We start from the raw sequence: 15322 nt of genomic DNA on the forward strand, positions 1-15322 counted from the left end.
GATCGCCATTTCCAGGGGTCAGGAAGGAATTTTTGGCTTGGAATACAATCTTTGTCCTCCAAGTTTTTTCGCCTTCCTCTGGATCACTAGGATGTGGACTGCAGACTAATTCTGAAAGGAATTTTCCCCTTTAGGGGTTTAATTGCACTAAAGATTCTTTGTTTCCTTCCTTGTCACTGTACTATTTTCTCTTATAACTTAAATAAAAAAAATGTTTTTTCAACAAAAATGTAAACTCTCTTGTGATTTCATTTGAGTATGTTAACATAAAAATAGCGTGAAGACAACACAGGATAAACATTCTTATGATGTCATAGTACGTCTCACTGGCAGGCTGTGAAGATTCTACTCATTACAGGTAACCCCTGGTAAGGTAATTGATTAAGGCATTGATAATATAATTTGTAATCACTAGGTCATTGAGTCTCATTTTTATGTCATCAGCAAAAGCACATAGGGGAGCAAACTTAATTTGGAAGAACTTTATCTGACAAAAAATACTAATATTAATAACAAGCAGAGGATTAGCAAACACTTTAATTAGCTTTGGCAATAAAGGGACACTTTAAAAAAACAAAAAAGTAAGGCCAAGATGACAACAGTTTGTACTGGGCAGTTTGCGAAGGCTTCTTCAGATAAGTTTTACTCAAGGCATTCAAAGTGGGAATGCTGGGAGCCCACTGGGACAGAAACACTCGGTTTTTAGCTCACAGCTGACCACAATGTCCACTGAGAGGGCCTTTCCGTAACTGCATCCATTGCTTCTGCGATTGTAGGAGATGGCAGTGAGGAAGGAAATGGAAATACAGAAAGGGTTGGAATCTCTAGCAACATCAGGAGTTAACACATTAACCTGTTTTGCGTTCCTCTGACTGTTACTAGTGAAAATTCTACTGTTACTACTGTGAAAATTCCCCCGGGGCCCCAAAAACTTCAACAGTCAGCCTGTGTCATCATTGCCCCCAAACAACTTTGCTCCCCCTTCCAAAATCCAACAAACGTAAACACAATCACACACACTTACTAACACACTCTATCTCACCCCCCTTACACATCCCTGCTCACACACACCAATTACACATCCATGCTCATATATATACACATATATACACAAACACATATATACATCCCACCCTCGCTTACCTCTCACCACTCCTGCAGCTTTTTCTCACGTGACCCCGCCAGTGCTGATGATCAAATAAACCAGGGCATCTGATTAGAAGCACCTGTGTAAATCTTAAGCATCTTAATTCCTATTGAAGCAGTAAGAGTGTACATAGATTTTCACACAAAACATCCTCAGATTGGTGTAAATTCATATTTATTTTTTTTGGGATATGTGAATGGATATTGTGTTGCTTTACTCAGAACCACCACTCATATACATGCACCGCATAGTCACCCAGTGGATTTCCACATATAAATTGGGAATTAAGCCAGCACATGGCCCATGCCTTGGGCAAGCTAGTCTGTTACACAAATACCCTGCAATACCATTGGAAGCAGTTGGATATAAAGAATCTGCTGTTAAAGGACCAGCATTTTTCTGAATTTTCTTTTGAAACCACTTACCCAAACATGCTCCATCTCAAGGCTCTTCTTCTTCCTCACCTTCTATTTGAAATCCTCAACAATCTTTGCAACTGTTAGGGTCCACTCTCTGCCGCCTGAACCATGGCTGAATTATACTTCAGGCTAATACATCTGCTTCCGCTAGTGGCCACTCTCCTCCCTCTGGAGTGATCTGAACCTGATTATCAGGTACAGCTGCGCCTCATAAATTGAGGGAAGCCCTGCCTTTAAAAGACCTGCCCTGCCCTTCAGTCAGGGCCTTGGCATTGACGTAAGGACTGCTTTGCTCTGAGCCGCTACCTGAACCCGTGCCGGTACTCGTGCATGATCCAGTACCCGTGCATAAGCCTGTACACGTGCCTGGCCCAGTAGTACTCCGTTCCCGTCCGCCCTGCCAGTGGGCCTCTGTTCCCGTCTGCCCTGCCAGTGGGCCTCCGTTCCCGTCCGCCCTGCCAGTGGGCCTCGTCTGTCCCTGTACCTGTACCTGGACCCGTACCTGAACTTGCCTATGGGCTTACCTGCCAGTGGGCCCGCACCCAAGCCTGTACCTGTGCCTGAACCTGCCTCTGGGCTTACCTGCCAGTGGGCCCGCACCCGAGCCTGGACCTGTACCTGTACCTGCACCCGAGCCTGTACCTGCCTCAGCTCCCGTCTCTCTGCCTCAACTCTCGAGCCTGTACCTGCCTCAGCTCCCGTCTCTCTGCCTAAGCTCCCGAGCCTGTACCTGCCTCCGCTCCTGTCTCTCTGCCTCAGCTCCCGAGCCTGTACCTGCCTCAGCTCCCGTCTCTCTGCCTCAACTCCCGAGCCTGTACCTGCCTCAGCTCCCGTCTCTCTGCCTCAGCTCCCGAGCCTGTACCTGCCTCAGCTCCTGTCTCTCTGCCCCAGCTCCCGAGCCTGTACCTGCCTCAGCTCCTGTCTCTCGTCCTATCCAGTCCTGCTACTCTGTCTGTACCTATCTCAGTGTCACCATGCATACAGGGGTACAGACAGAGTTCCCTGTATCCCCTGCACATGGACTCCTACCCGACCTGCTCGCCCTGGTCCTGACAGCAAGCCGTTGTGGAGAAAGAGGGTTGCATTAGTACGTGGTCTTTGATTCTGTGTATAACCCATATTTAAAACTTTTTAGCATTGTCTCACTGATCCGAGAAGGAAGGGTCTTCTCTAAACTATTTTGAACCGGCAAAGTGAGACAGGGGGCGTATTGGGGGTCATGTGACGTCACGTGACCCTCCAGCAAAACCGAGGCTACGCGCACAGTGTACACGAGGAGCCAGAGGGAAAGCTGCAGGATCGGTGAGAGGTAAGTGTGGGTGGTATGTGTGTATATATAATATATATATATATATATATGTATAAAAGCATGGATGGATGGATGTGTGTGTGTGTGTGTGTGTGTGTGTGTGTGTGTGTGTGTGTGTGTGTGAGCATGGATGTGTACTTGTGTGTATCTGTGGGCATGGATGTGTAATTGTGTTAGTGTGTGTGAGCATGGATGTGTAATTTTGTGTGTGAACATGGATGTGTACTTGTGTGTATGTGTGAGCAAGGATGTGTATTTGTGATAGTGTGTGTGAGCAAGGATGTGCAATTGTGATAGTGTATGTGAGCATTGATGTGTAAGTGTGTGAGAGAGAGCATGGATGTGTACTTGTATTTATGTGTGAGACTGGATGTGTAATTGTGTGTGTGAGCATGGATGTATAATTGTGATAGTGTGTGTGAGTATGGATGTGTAAGTGTATGTGTGTGTGAGAGCATGGATGTGTAACTGTCTGTAAGTGTTAGCATGTGTGAGCAAGTAGCAAGGGTCCTTTCTAAACTATTTTGAACTGGTTTGGGGAGACAGGGGCGTATCGGGGATCACGTGTCGTCACGTGACCCTGGGGTGCAACCGAGGCTGCCCGCACAGTGTGCGCGAGCAGCCAGAGGGAAAGCTGCAGGAGCGGTGAGAGGTAAGCTAGGGCGGGAGGGAGGTGGGATGTATGTATATGTGTGTGTATATATATATATACATATGTATATGTATATGTGTGTATATAATGTATTTTTATGTACATAAGCATAGATGTGTACTTGTGTGTGAACATGGATGTGTACTTTGTGTATGTGTGAGCATGGATGTGTACTTGTGTGTATGTGTGAGCATGGATGTGTAACTGTATGGATGTGTTATTTTGTGCATGTGAGAGCATTCATGTGCAAGTATGTGTGTGTGTGAGCATGGATGTGTATGTGAGCATGGATCTGTACTTTTGTGTGTGAACATGGATGTGTAATTGTGTGTGTGTGTGTGTGTGTGTGTGTGAGCATGGTTGTAATTTTGTTAGTGAGTGTGTGAGAGCATGGACGTGTAATGGTGTTAGTGTGTGTGCATGGATGTGTAATTGTGTATAGGTGAGCATGGATATGTAATTGTGTGTGTGAGCATGGATGTCTACCTGTGTGTGTGACTATGGATGTGTGTGAGAGAGCATGGATGTGTGTGTGTGTGAGAGCATGGATGTGCACTTGTGCATATGTGTGAGCATGGATGTGTAATTGTGTGTGAACATGGATGTATACTTTTGTGTATGTGAGGATGGATGTATACCTGTGTGTGAGAGAGACCATGGATGTTTAAGTGGGGTGCGATGGAGCGTGTGTTAGTGAGGTGTGATGTGAGTGTGTGTTATTTGTGTGTTTACATATGTTTTATATTGAAAGGCGGGGGGGCAAGGGGAAAAGATGGCACAGACAGGCCCGGGGTAAATTTCTGCATTAGGGCCCAGTGGTTTCTAGTTACGCCCCTAGTTGGTAGGTATGGCAGGTAATTAATATTCTCAAAGCTGGTCACTAAATGCGTGTAATTTACAATTGTTATGCAAAACGTTGGGAATTTAACCCCTTGATGACAATTGATGGTCCTGACACGTCAGGTGAAAAACGGTTTACGACAATTGACATGCCAGGACCGTCATGACTACGTTCGCTTTCTGCACCCAAACGGTGTCGAGGCATTCAGCAGCACTGAGTTTAGGAGGCGATCAACGATGGCGAGGCATTCAGTGACACCGAACACCCATCCCAGCACGCGCTATGACCGCTCTGGAGAGCGGTCACAAACGCCACTGCGAGATTTTGCCACTCACAAGAAGGAGTTGAAAAGAGTTCTCCAGACCCTCCTGAGAACTCTGGCTCTACTTGCAGGTTGAATACAGGTACTGCATTCAACCATGCAAGTCAATGGAGCCCAGCTTTCTAATCACAATGTGATTAGTAAAGAAAATGTAAAAAAATTATAAAAAAAAATAGTTAACAATATGATGGCGCTATATAAATTAATAACACAGTTGCACAACAGAAATTAACAGTGTTGATTGTAAGGGAATAATAAAAAAAAAACCCGCACTAAAGAAAACTATTAACATTACCTGCTATAACGTTTCCCAAACCAAAGTCCATCATACAATGAAGAAAGTATATACCGTGAGGCTCTAAGACACACAAAACACTAACACACTAACATACATAAGAAGTATACCACAAATGTTTTTAGTTATGAAAGATTGCCTTTAAAATAACAATCACTTATATACTTGCCTTGGCAGCAAAATGCACCTTCCTGTAAAAATTCATATTTCAACAAAAGTTGGGATCACTTAGAAACGTCCTTGTTTTTTTAAAGGAAAGCAAATTTTCAGTTTTCAGTGTAGATGTTCTTAATGTTGGGGGAAAAAAAAAAAAGACTATTGTAGCTGGAAACGGCTGATTTTTAATGGAATGTGATCATAATAGTACAGAGGCCCTTTATCAGAAACTTTTGAATGGTAGTGTGCAATAATATATACTGTATATACACACATAGATACCCTTTCCTTTTATGCCCACATTAAGTATATCAAATAAAAGCACAACTCAAATGTTTCTAGCGGGAGGGCAAGTAAAACATAAATAAATAACATGTTTATTGATTTTGTTGACAAGGGAATTCCACTCGACTGTCAAAGCATCTAATACGATATCTTATCAAAAAAGTGTCTGCTTCTACGGCATTTCTCATGCTACAAATGAATGGGAATAAAATCTAGTCCAGTGTCAAATGGGGCTTCAAAACATGTACTGTAGAAGCCAGTGCTAAATATAAAAAAAAAAGGAAAAACAAAAAGAGACTACAGACGATTAACAATAAGAAACAAACAGATAGAAAGAGATGTCAAGGAAGAAGGACGTTTTCTTGGTTAAAGCGCTTTTCCTTGTGAGCCAGTCTGCAAGTCCAGGCGAAAGCATGAGTAAAAAGGTGTGGTAACAATCCGCATGCTACTCCCAGGGTGAAGCAGGAGATATCACTGCTCTCTGCCAGTCCTGTTGGCTGGATGGATCTTCGCTGACCAACTCCTCACGGGCAGGAGTTCTGTGATAGCTCCTCACCACTGCTGCCAACTGAAATCGTCGTTGTTTCCAAAGACTAAGAAAAATCCTAATATGGTAGAAAAGATGACTGCGTTCCCAGTGAGGACCAGCGCACACGACCCCCACAGAATCTGTAGTGAGAACAAGATACCCATTGAAACCGAAGTCATTACAAAATATCTGAACACGTGCTGCGATTCCAGGCAGATACTCTGACATACTCATACTCTGATAGGGACATCTAGTGGCTTACAACAGAGGTTTATGTCAAGATGAAGGTATTAGTAATACACTTTAATAATGCTGTTTAATAACATTTTGACCCATAAGCCTCGTGTTTGTTACATCACTGTATCACTGGCCCTACAATTCCCCTCCACAACGCTGTCTAGTTATGGAGATTTCATGGCATAAATTGAAAATACTATTCATGTAGATACACTGTCAATAATATGCTATGTAGATCAAATAATAATTTACAATTTGGCAAACGTATGGCAGCCAATTCTGTACTTCTCTCACTGCATGATGGTCTCTAGGCAGGTGGAGAGGTTCAAGCTAACCCCACCATAAATTGATGAGGGGTCACTAATAAAAGCCTCATTAGAGAAAAGAGAGTTGCTCAGAGGGTCAACCCAAATATCACAATATATATTTGGTTTCCACCATTATTCCTAAGTATAAACACATACAAAAAAAAAAACTGGATATGCAAGAACCAACAACGCAACTCACCAGGGTCGCTCGGGCGAAGACAATGGGCAGTCCAAATGCAGAGACAACTATGCCAGTGGTAAGGAATATAGCAAGTTCCTTGCAGGCATTGCTAGCAGCATCGGTCTCATCGACCACCCTCCTCGCTATGCAGTATGGAATGGGAGCCAGGATATAGAAGAACAGGACAAAGAGTGGCCAATATTGGCTAAAGGGAAAAGGTGGAAATAGTTATTCAAAATTACATATTCAAAATCAGAGAACAGACGATACTTCAATCAGTATGACAATGTTTATAAGATAAGAGTTGTCTCATCTAGGTCTCTTCTTCAGGCATATCATAATAATAATAAAGCTTGCAATCCATTATACGTCAGCCTTCAGCCAATGAAGGCATCATCTTCACCAAATTTGCTTTCAATCATGACAATGTTTTGAACAGCACTTATGCTAAAAGCTTTTTGGCACTGCAAAATATAAATTTTAATGTTAACATTTATTGTTTGTTTATTAGTGATTTTCTTTAGAGACTGAACCACAAAAATAGAGAATTCATAGGAGTTCAGTAACTCTTGCTATTCTTTGTACGCTTATTTCATGAAGAATTTAAAGTAAATATCTCAGCCTGCCCAGACTTCATAAGCCAGGGGACTTCATTGACACGGACATCAGACTTCTGCGTGGAAGGCAATGGTAGTATAGATCTAGGGATTTAAACAGCAAAAAAGTTTCCATACATATACAACGCAGGCTTACTTATATTGTGGCAAGGCACATCCAAGCATTAGGAACATCAGTCCAATTGCTCCACCGAAGGAGAGGCTGATCAGAGCTGCATACAAAACAAAAAGCATTAAGCATTCATTTACTAACACAAAAACAACAAAAAAAACGGAAACATTAAAGCCCAATTACTGGTTACAACCCCAATTTAAGAGGTTAAATTATGAGGGAGCAAGCCACAAGAGGGCCTCTGTTACAGACATGTAGCCTCTGGAGGAGCTGGAATGCCGGTTCTAGTGCCACTTTAAGTATCATGCGGGTTAAAGTCACTTAAATATCACATCTTCATCTCTCTGTAACACAAAGCATGACTATTACACTTAAGCACCGGCATAAGCGTGTGCAGTGAACGCCTTAGACTTTATTTTAAAACTTTAGGTTGTTGATATTCTCATCTTTACCAGAGTTGCATGATGTGTCTGGCATATTGTTCTATGCAATAAACAGAGGTTTTTTTTGGGGGGGGGTATAAGAAGGAAGGAAAATTTGGTTAGTTATAACGTCATAATGCAAAAATGCAGATGTATAACTCTCACTTTTCTTGCACATTGTGATGCAAACTATGGGAGACAGCATTACCTTTAATACCAGCCATTGAGGAAACGAGAGTTCAGCTTCCAAGATGTATCCCGTAAATAGGTAACTATATGACTGCAGATATGTGTACTATACGCACGCCTGTAGGATCATAAGACTTTCCACTGAGATAATCCCCTCGCCAATTGCGTTAACGCGTAATATGTAATGAACCAGGCAGCTGACTACCCGGCTGACCAGACCTCCGATGACAACAACGATCACACCACTTCCGCCGGATGTGCTTCCTTTCTTTTGTTTATTGTTTTTTTTCCTATCTGTTTTGTACCGCGCAACTTTATTCGAGAACTTACACGAAGCGTCAGATGAGATCACATGTGCACGCCCCCTTTCTGCGACCAGCCAGTAGCAATCTGACAGGTGAGGGGAAGAGGAAGACAACGTTAGGCCAGCTGATGAAACGCAGTGCAAGGAGCGCTTGGTGACGGGAATTATCCGTGTTCTTAGTGATATAACGCAGTGTGTGAAGATGGCAGCAGCTGGCATGGTCCTTGTCCTGTCCCTCCTCTCTGTCCTGCAGCTGTCTCGGGTTCAGGGCTGGAACCAGCATGGTAGGTTCAATAATGTGTGGCTGTGCCCGGTAATCATTTAACTGCGGATAGGGTTAAGCATGCTGGCTGAGAGTCGTAGGGTTTGTAGTTCAGCAGTAGCTCGCCCGCTATATGTTGGTTACTGAAATAGTTGGACACTGGTGGTACTCGTCACTAAAAACGTTGGGATTCTGATCAGTCCTTCGTCTTGTCTTAGATTCAGGATAGCCATATGTCTATCCCGTGCTTGTCTAGATTCCCTCGCTGCATGAGCCTCTATGGCTGCCGGCAGGCCATTCCACTTATCTACCACCCTCTGGGTAAAGTAAAAGTAAATGATGTAGGAAAAGAAAAAGCGACAATAAAAAGTTGTTGATTTTATTTATAAATCTGAAATAAGATGTCGGTTTCTGTTTCACTCAGCATTAAGAATATGTCACCACTGAACTTTTCAGACTGAACTTGCAATGTAAATAAAGTATTCTTCTGGTAACAAAGAAAACGCTCAACAAAAAAGAAATTAACCCCATAACAACTTTTGACATGCAAGACGTCTCAGAAATGCGTACAGTTGGTGACAGTTGACGTGCCTGACATGTCATGGGGTTATATGAGCCAACGATTGCTTTCTTCGCTCAGCCAGTGTTGCTGAAATCATTCAGCTAAAAAAAATGTGCTGGGGTGCTGGAGTGATCACATTCGCCCCCAAAGTACAAAAATAAGTATAAAGTGTAGAATGGAAGGGGGTGTTTTACACCTTTATAAAATGGCAATACGCTACTTGCTCTATAATTTACAAAAAATAAATTTAAAAATTAGGTATTTCTAAACTCAGGACAATTAATAGAATCTATTTAGCACTTTTTTTCATTAGCTTTTGTAGATGAGTAAAAGTCAGAAAAAGTGTTTTGTTTTTACATTATATGATATGATCACAATAATTGTATATAAAGAAAGTCCTTCTGTGGGTACACTAAATGAGAGCAGAAATGTTAAAACAGCCATTGCCACGAAGGGTACAAAATTTCACAAACAGTCCCGTCACAGAGGGGTTAAAATATGATTGCCAGAGACTTCACAGATATTGTTATTACGCACTTATCACAATAGCTAGTCCACATGTGTTCATATCTTAGATCTAATATCTATATATGTAACCCTGTATATGAAAAAAATATATAATATATAGGGTTTGCATGCTTATTATATAAGACCAGGACAGACTGGGAGTATGCACCAACGTATCTAATATAGTTAGAAAAATGACCATGAAATTACCTTTTTTTTAGTTATCGTTGTTTGCATTAATAACCCCAGATGTGTTAACTCATTATCTGATAGCCTAAGGCCAGTTAAAGATGCAAGTAAGACATTGCATTAATATAAAGCTCTTGCTTTGTTCTCTTCGGGTTATCAGACAGGATTGTCATTCCAGAGTTTTTTCAAGTATGAGTTTTAAGGTAGAACTCAATGGCGTTTTTGCTTCTGATGCCGTAATCTTTTATTCTAACATTCAACGTTCCAAAGCTCCAGCAAGATGGAGTGGGTTTTGCCAATAACATCCATGAAATCTGTCTGTTTTGTTGTAGAGAGAGTCCTGCTGAGGGATATCCAGGCAATCACTCTATATGCCGAGAGATACACCAATGCCCGTCGTACATCCCCCGTCCCACAGCTAAAGTGCATTGGTGGAAGTGCCGGATGCAAAGCTGTGTTACCACAGGTGGTCCAGTGCCATAACAGAGGTTGGGATGGCTATGATGTCCAGGTAACGGTTTTTGCTTTGGAATGTTTTTTTGCATTAATTAAAGTGTCTGTGGATGTACATCGCATCTGTGCTACTTTCTATCGCCCGGTTAATGCCTTCTTTATAGACTGATCAGCTATAACGTTGTGGCCACCTGCCTAATATTGTGTAGGTCCCCCTTTTGCTGCTAAAACAGCCCTGACCCATTGAGGCATGGACTCCACTGGTCCTCTGAAAGTGTGATATCTTGCACCAAGACGTTAGCTGCAGGTCCTTTAAGTCCTGTAAGTTGCGAGGTGGTGCCATGGATGCATCCTGGTGCCATGTGTTCTCCAGGTAAGCGACCCACGTGCAGCCGGCCATCCACAAGATGTACATTAAAGCATGATTCATCAGACCAGGCCTCCTTCTTCCATTGCTCCGCGGTCCAGTTCTTTTGCTCATGTGCCCATTGTAGGCACTTTCGGCAGCAGCATGGGCACCCTGACTGGTCTGTGGTTATGCAGCCCCATACAAACTGCAATGCACTGTGTGTTTTGACACCTTTCTATCAGAACCAGTGTTATCTTTTTTACAGCAATTTGACCAGCCTTCACCCACACGTGCACGTCGCTTTTGCTTCCTTGGGCCATTGCAGACTGGGAACACCCAAGAGCTGCAGTTTTGAAGATGCTCTGACCCAGTCGTCTAGCCATCCCAATTTGGCCTTTTTTTCCTGCTTCTAACACATCAACTTTGAGGGCAAAATGTTCACTGGCTGCCTTTATTATCCCACCCATTGACAGGTGCCGTTATAAGAAAATTATCAGTGTTATTCACTTCACCTGTCAGTGGTCATAATGTTATGGCTGATCGGTGTATAGATTTTTACGCCATACATAAATACAGTAATGGTTTGGGACTGACATTAACACTGCCCTGTCTACGCCATTGCCATAGGCCCACAAATCATGGACATTGAGACACAAATGTGAATAAACTGGGATCTACTACACAATGAAGTAATAGATCTAAAAAAATATTCAAGCTCCAAAACAATATACTTGAATTTGTGATTTATTGGTGTGTGTGTTTATATCGATAGATAGATATAATCCAAACATTTAATGAAACACTACTTTCTCTTTGAACTCTTTTCTCAGTGGGAATGCAAGGTGGACCTGGGCAATGCTTATCGTTTTGGAAAAGTGGAAGTGAATTGTGAGGGCTTCGACTACCCTGAGGATCCCTACATCCTACGGGGCTCTTGTGGATTAGAGTACACTCTTGATCTCACAGATGAGGGCCAAAGGAGGTCTAATGATGGCTACAACTCAGGGGGTTTTGGGTTTTCTCAAGGACGCTCCTCAAGCTGGAACTCTCCTTCCTCCTCATCTGAAGGCAGTGGGGCAATTGTCATCATAGTGATTCTGCTGCTTGCTTTTGGTGTATACAAGTTATTCCTGAGTGGGCCTACAATGCAGCAACAACCTCAGCCCGATGAGTATGGAAACCAAGGCTATGCTAGCGCCCCTCCTCCACCCGGTTTTAAGTCCGGCTTCACAGGTATACATAGATCATATTTCTGTACATCTATTCCAGTAGAGGTTATAAGGTCAGAACTTAACATATCTTTATTTTTACTCATTTTCTAGCAGATCTTTAACTGACATAGAACATTGTTGTCCTAATTGGCTTGTAGTTTGTGAAAAGGGATATTTTTGGGCATAACTGAGGACCAAATACTGTGATTTTAAGTGGGGTGATGCCAGTTAAGGTAATATGAGGAAGTCCTTGTCAACAGAAATACCGCATGAATCACATACCTCTCAGACGATAAAGTGTAGTCTATTTTAAATCTTGCAGAGCACCTTTAACCACGTGAAGGCCAAATAGGATAGATACTGCAGTCCAGACAATGCCTCTGAATAGCATGATGTCTTTCCCCAGCAAAAGAATATTGGAAAACAGTGTAGAGAAAAGGCAGACTACGTCAGATGCCTTATGGTTTCATAATAATGTTGCTTTTTCTTAGGCACCTCAACAGGATATGATTCCAGTGGTACCAATACATTTGGCAGCCATGCTACCCAAGGGCCTGGTTTCTGGACTGGCCTTGGAACTGGTGGTGTACTGGGATACTTGTTTGGTAATCGGAGGTGAGCATTTTGATATACATGCACACATAACATTATAGAATATATATATGTATATATATATATATTTGTGTCCGGTAGGACTCCAGCTGCTCTCATGATCTCAGCTAAGGTTAATGGCTAGTGGCTTCATTTTTAATCCATTGTAGCGATAGCAGTACTGTTTATTATTTTAAGCTGAACAGAGTAGAGACTGATGGGATTTGTCAACATTGGATCAGCTTGCCAATGGCATCAGACAGGTTATTTTACTTAAATAAACTTTTACTATTTACAGAATGTTGGAACAAAGGTGTAACATTTACTAACACATGAAGGTGGGGACTGAAATTCTGTCTTTCATTGAGATGTACTTGACGTCCCTGAGTACAGCATATAGCATCAGTCACATCACTGGGGGAACATAGTTTTGTCCTCTGGAAAGAGAATTCTGTATAATATTTTCCCCTTTCAAACATAATTAATAACCACTATTGTGTGTTTTTGTATGATAGTCCCTCAGTACTCAACAGACTTTCTGGCTTTTATTTTTGTATTAAGAGCGCAGCCATGCCAGTCTCCCTATTTCAACACCTGGACTGGTCCTTCATACTCGGGTCCAATGTATGGAGCTTCTCAGCCATCCAGAGCACCAGAGAGTTCCGGTACAAGAACGGCATCAGGTAGGAAAATTGTCAGGAATAAATTCTGAAATCATTACACATGGGCAAACTAGATGGGCCAAATGAATAGCGTTATTATTATTTATTGTTTTATCTAGCGCCATCAAATTCCCTAGCGCTGTACAATGGGTAGACAGGACATAAGTAGTATGCAACATAACAAATTGACTAACAGAGACAACAGGTGAGGAGGGCCCTGCTCAAACGAGCTTACCTGAATTTGCAAGTGCAAGAACATTTCCAAAGGGGGATAGTGCCATGAATGTAGGGATACAATCTGCACAAAAGAGAACTCTGGGAGTCTGTAAAAGAAAACTATGCTTGGGTATTGGGAACAGTAAGTAATATTTTATACAACGTAAAGACATTTTTAGATGGCCAGTCCTTTAAAGGAGCACTCCAGCCAGTGGTCCCTTAAAATTTACATGTGGCCCCTGTTACAAATACATGGAGGCATTCTCCAGAATTCCCATCCCCCCCATGCACTGCTCCTTTCTCCTGATACATGATATACTTACCCCTAGTCATGTTCATCGCTGCCTCTGGGACCCCCTAGCACATGTGATTTTGTTGATTTCAAAACATTGTTGCCCAAATGAGGCATTCTGCTGCAGCTCTTCTACTAAAGGTTTAAAGAATTTGTACTTACATATGCATTCCTTCTTGAATATACCACCTGGGACACTGGAGAGTCTCTTTAATTGAAGTCCCTATTTTGGACCCATCTGCCTTTTAGATGTGTGGGCTTACCTCTCCCACAGCACAGGGAGGGAGAGAACCTTGTCTGTCTTACGAGGCAGGTTTTGATAACCTGATTAATCAATTTAGTATTAGACGAGCGTTTTATAGATTTCTGTCAGATGCACTGATAATTTGCTACTTTTGTTTTTTAAGCCATCCTTGTGCAAATCTATTTAACTCACAGCCTTGGGGACAGCACTTTATGTAGAACAATTTGTAGTACATTGTTTTTCTAAATTGTGTTTTTTGTATTGTTAAAGCATAGTCCACCAGGTTAATGAAGCATTATAAAGTAAACTAAATGCCTCAAATCTCTCTTTATTTTACAGGATTTGGAGGGACAAAAAGAAGATAAGAAAACAAAACTGATTGGCCAGCTTTTATTTTTGCTAATTTAAGTCCGACATGTTGGCCGCATCCACACCTTGGAATATATTCGTGTTGCACTTAATTAGACAATGGAATATGTATAAAAAAAAAAAAAAAAGCGTAATGCCAGAGAGAGTATAGATTTGTGAAAATGTGACTGGTTTATTTGCCTATAATATTTTTGTCATAGAAGAGGTGACTTTGCTTTCTGATTTCTTGACTGTTGTAAATGGGTGTGACTTAAATGTAATTTATATTGGCATAACCATAGTATATACTTCTATAAATAATAATATTTGTGAAGACAAAATATTGCTCGGTAAATGATCTTCAACTACATACATTAATTTTTAAGTTATAAATCATTTTGTAAAAATGTTTTAGTGCCTTAAAGCCCCATATTCAATTGAACCAGCGCTGTGAAAATGTGCTCATTTGCATATGGGACTGATCCAAGAAAAGTTAGCTTATGATGATATTCATTTTTTTTTTTGCAGTAATACTATATAGCAATATATAGGTTGACCTCTGTGCTCAATAATTTTGGTAGCAGGTTGTAACAGACTAGAAAGAAACTAGATCTGTCCAATCGGACGTGACTTCATAAACCTCAGATGTCGCTAACTGAATCCTTTTGTGTTAATTGTACTGATGTGCGTTTGCAGTGCTTCATTGTAAATATGTAGTATGCTGGACATGCTTTACTTTTAACAAACATTACCTTTTGGCTTTTCATAGCTCCAGTTGTAGAATTGATGTTTACCTGGTTTGTTCATAAATGTTTACAAAATAATAATGGGAAATTTGCTGTTCTTTTTTTTTTTTCCCCCCGACTGAATCTTGGCACTCGCATTAGTTCTGTAATCAAAGCATAGTGCATACATTTCTATTTACATAACATAACTCCCTTATTTCTATTGATGATCTTATACAATCTGTCTTATAAGGGGAATGCTTACCAAAAATATACTAGCATAAAAATATAAACATATAATTAATAAAAGTATTAAGGCTGGAGGCCGCCGGTTGGTTATGGAAGCATTCGACAAACACTGGACCTGACTGGTAGCAAGTGTATCG

At 41.5% G+C, this 15322-nt stretch overlaps 2 protein-coding genes and 1 long non-coding RNA gene across 3 annotated transcripts; 1 reads left to right on the plus strand and 2 right to left on the minus strand.

Annotated features, from left to right (window-relative positions):
* Nucleotides 1-5303: 5303 nt before the first annotated feature.
* LEPROTL1 (leptin receptor overlapping transcript like 1) lies at nt 5304-8283 on the minus strand. The gene is made up of 4 exons (XM_053461692.1): nt 8041-8283; nt 7435-7510; nt 6700-6886; nt 5304-6095 (listed from the first exon to the last, which is right to left on the minus strand). The coding sequence occupies exons 1-4, from the start codon at nt 8054-8056 to the stop codon at nt 5979-5981; spliced, it is 396 nt and encodes a 131-aa protein (XP_053317667.1). The 5' UTR covers nt 8057-8283; the 3' UTR covers nt 5304-5978.
* Nucleotides 8284-8410: 127 nt separating this feature from the next.
* SARAF (store-operated calcium entry associated regulatory factor) lies at nt 8411-14557 on the plus strand. Its single transcript, XM_053461688.1, has 6 exons — nt 8411-8609; nt 10178-10356; nt 11478-11880; nt 12350-12473; nt 13011-13132; nt 14203-14557. Exons 1-6 carry the CDS (start codon nt 8528-8530, stop codon nt 14226-14228), a joined length of 936 nt encoding a protein of 311 aa, XP_053317663.1. The 5' UTR covers nt 8411-8527; the 3' UTR covers nt 14229-14557.
* Nucleotides 12714-13517, minus strand: LOC128488800 (uncharacterized). The gene is made up of 2 exons (XR_008353903.1): nt 13347-13517; nt 12714-13157 (listed from the first exon to the last, which is right to left on the minus strand). It is a non-coding gene; the product is annotated as an uncharacterized LOC128488800 (long non-coding RNA).
* Nucleotides 14558-15322: the final 765 nt, after the last annotated feature.

The sequence above is a fragment of the Spea bombifrons genome, chromosome 1 (assembly GCF_027358695.1).
Source record: "Spea bombifrons isolate aSpeBom1 chromosome 1, aSpeBom1.2.pri, whole genome shotgun sequence".
In the NCBI taxonomy this organism is placed as follows: Eukaryota; Metazoa; Chordata; class Amphibia; order Anura; family Pelobatidae; genus Spea; species Spea bombifrons.

Bases quoted from the DNA above. Each gene is read 5' to 3' on its own strand.
- SARAF (XM_053461688.1), top strand. From the start codon at position 8,528: ATGGCAGCAGCTGGCATGGTCCTTGTCCTGTCCCTCCTCTCTGTCCTG. The intron at 11,881-12,349 runs GTATACATAGAT...GCTTTTTCTTAG, and splicing joins TTTTAAGTCCGGCTTCACAG to GCACCTCAACAGGATATGAT. The intron at 13,133-14,202 runs GTAGGAAAATTG...TTTATTTTACAG, and splicing joins CGGTACAAGAACGGCATCAG to GATTTGGAGGGACAAAAAGA.
- LEPROTL1 (XM_053461692.1), bottom strand. The intron at 6,887-7,434 runs GTAAGCCTGCGT...TTTTCCCTTTAG, and splicing joins TGTGCCTTGCCACAATATAA to CCAATATTGGCCACTCTTTG. The intron at 6,096-6,699 runs GTGAGTTGCGTT...TTCTCACTACAG, and splicing joins TCTTCGCCCGAGCGACCCTG to ATTCTGTGGGGGTCGTGTGC.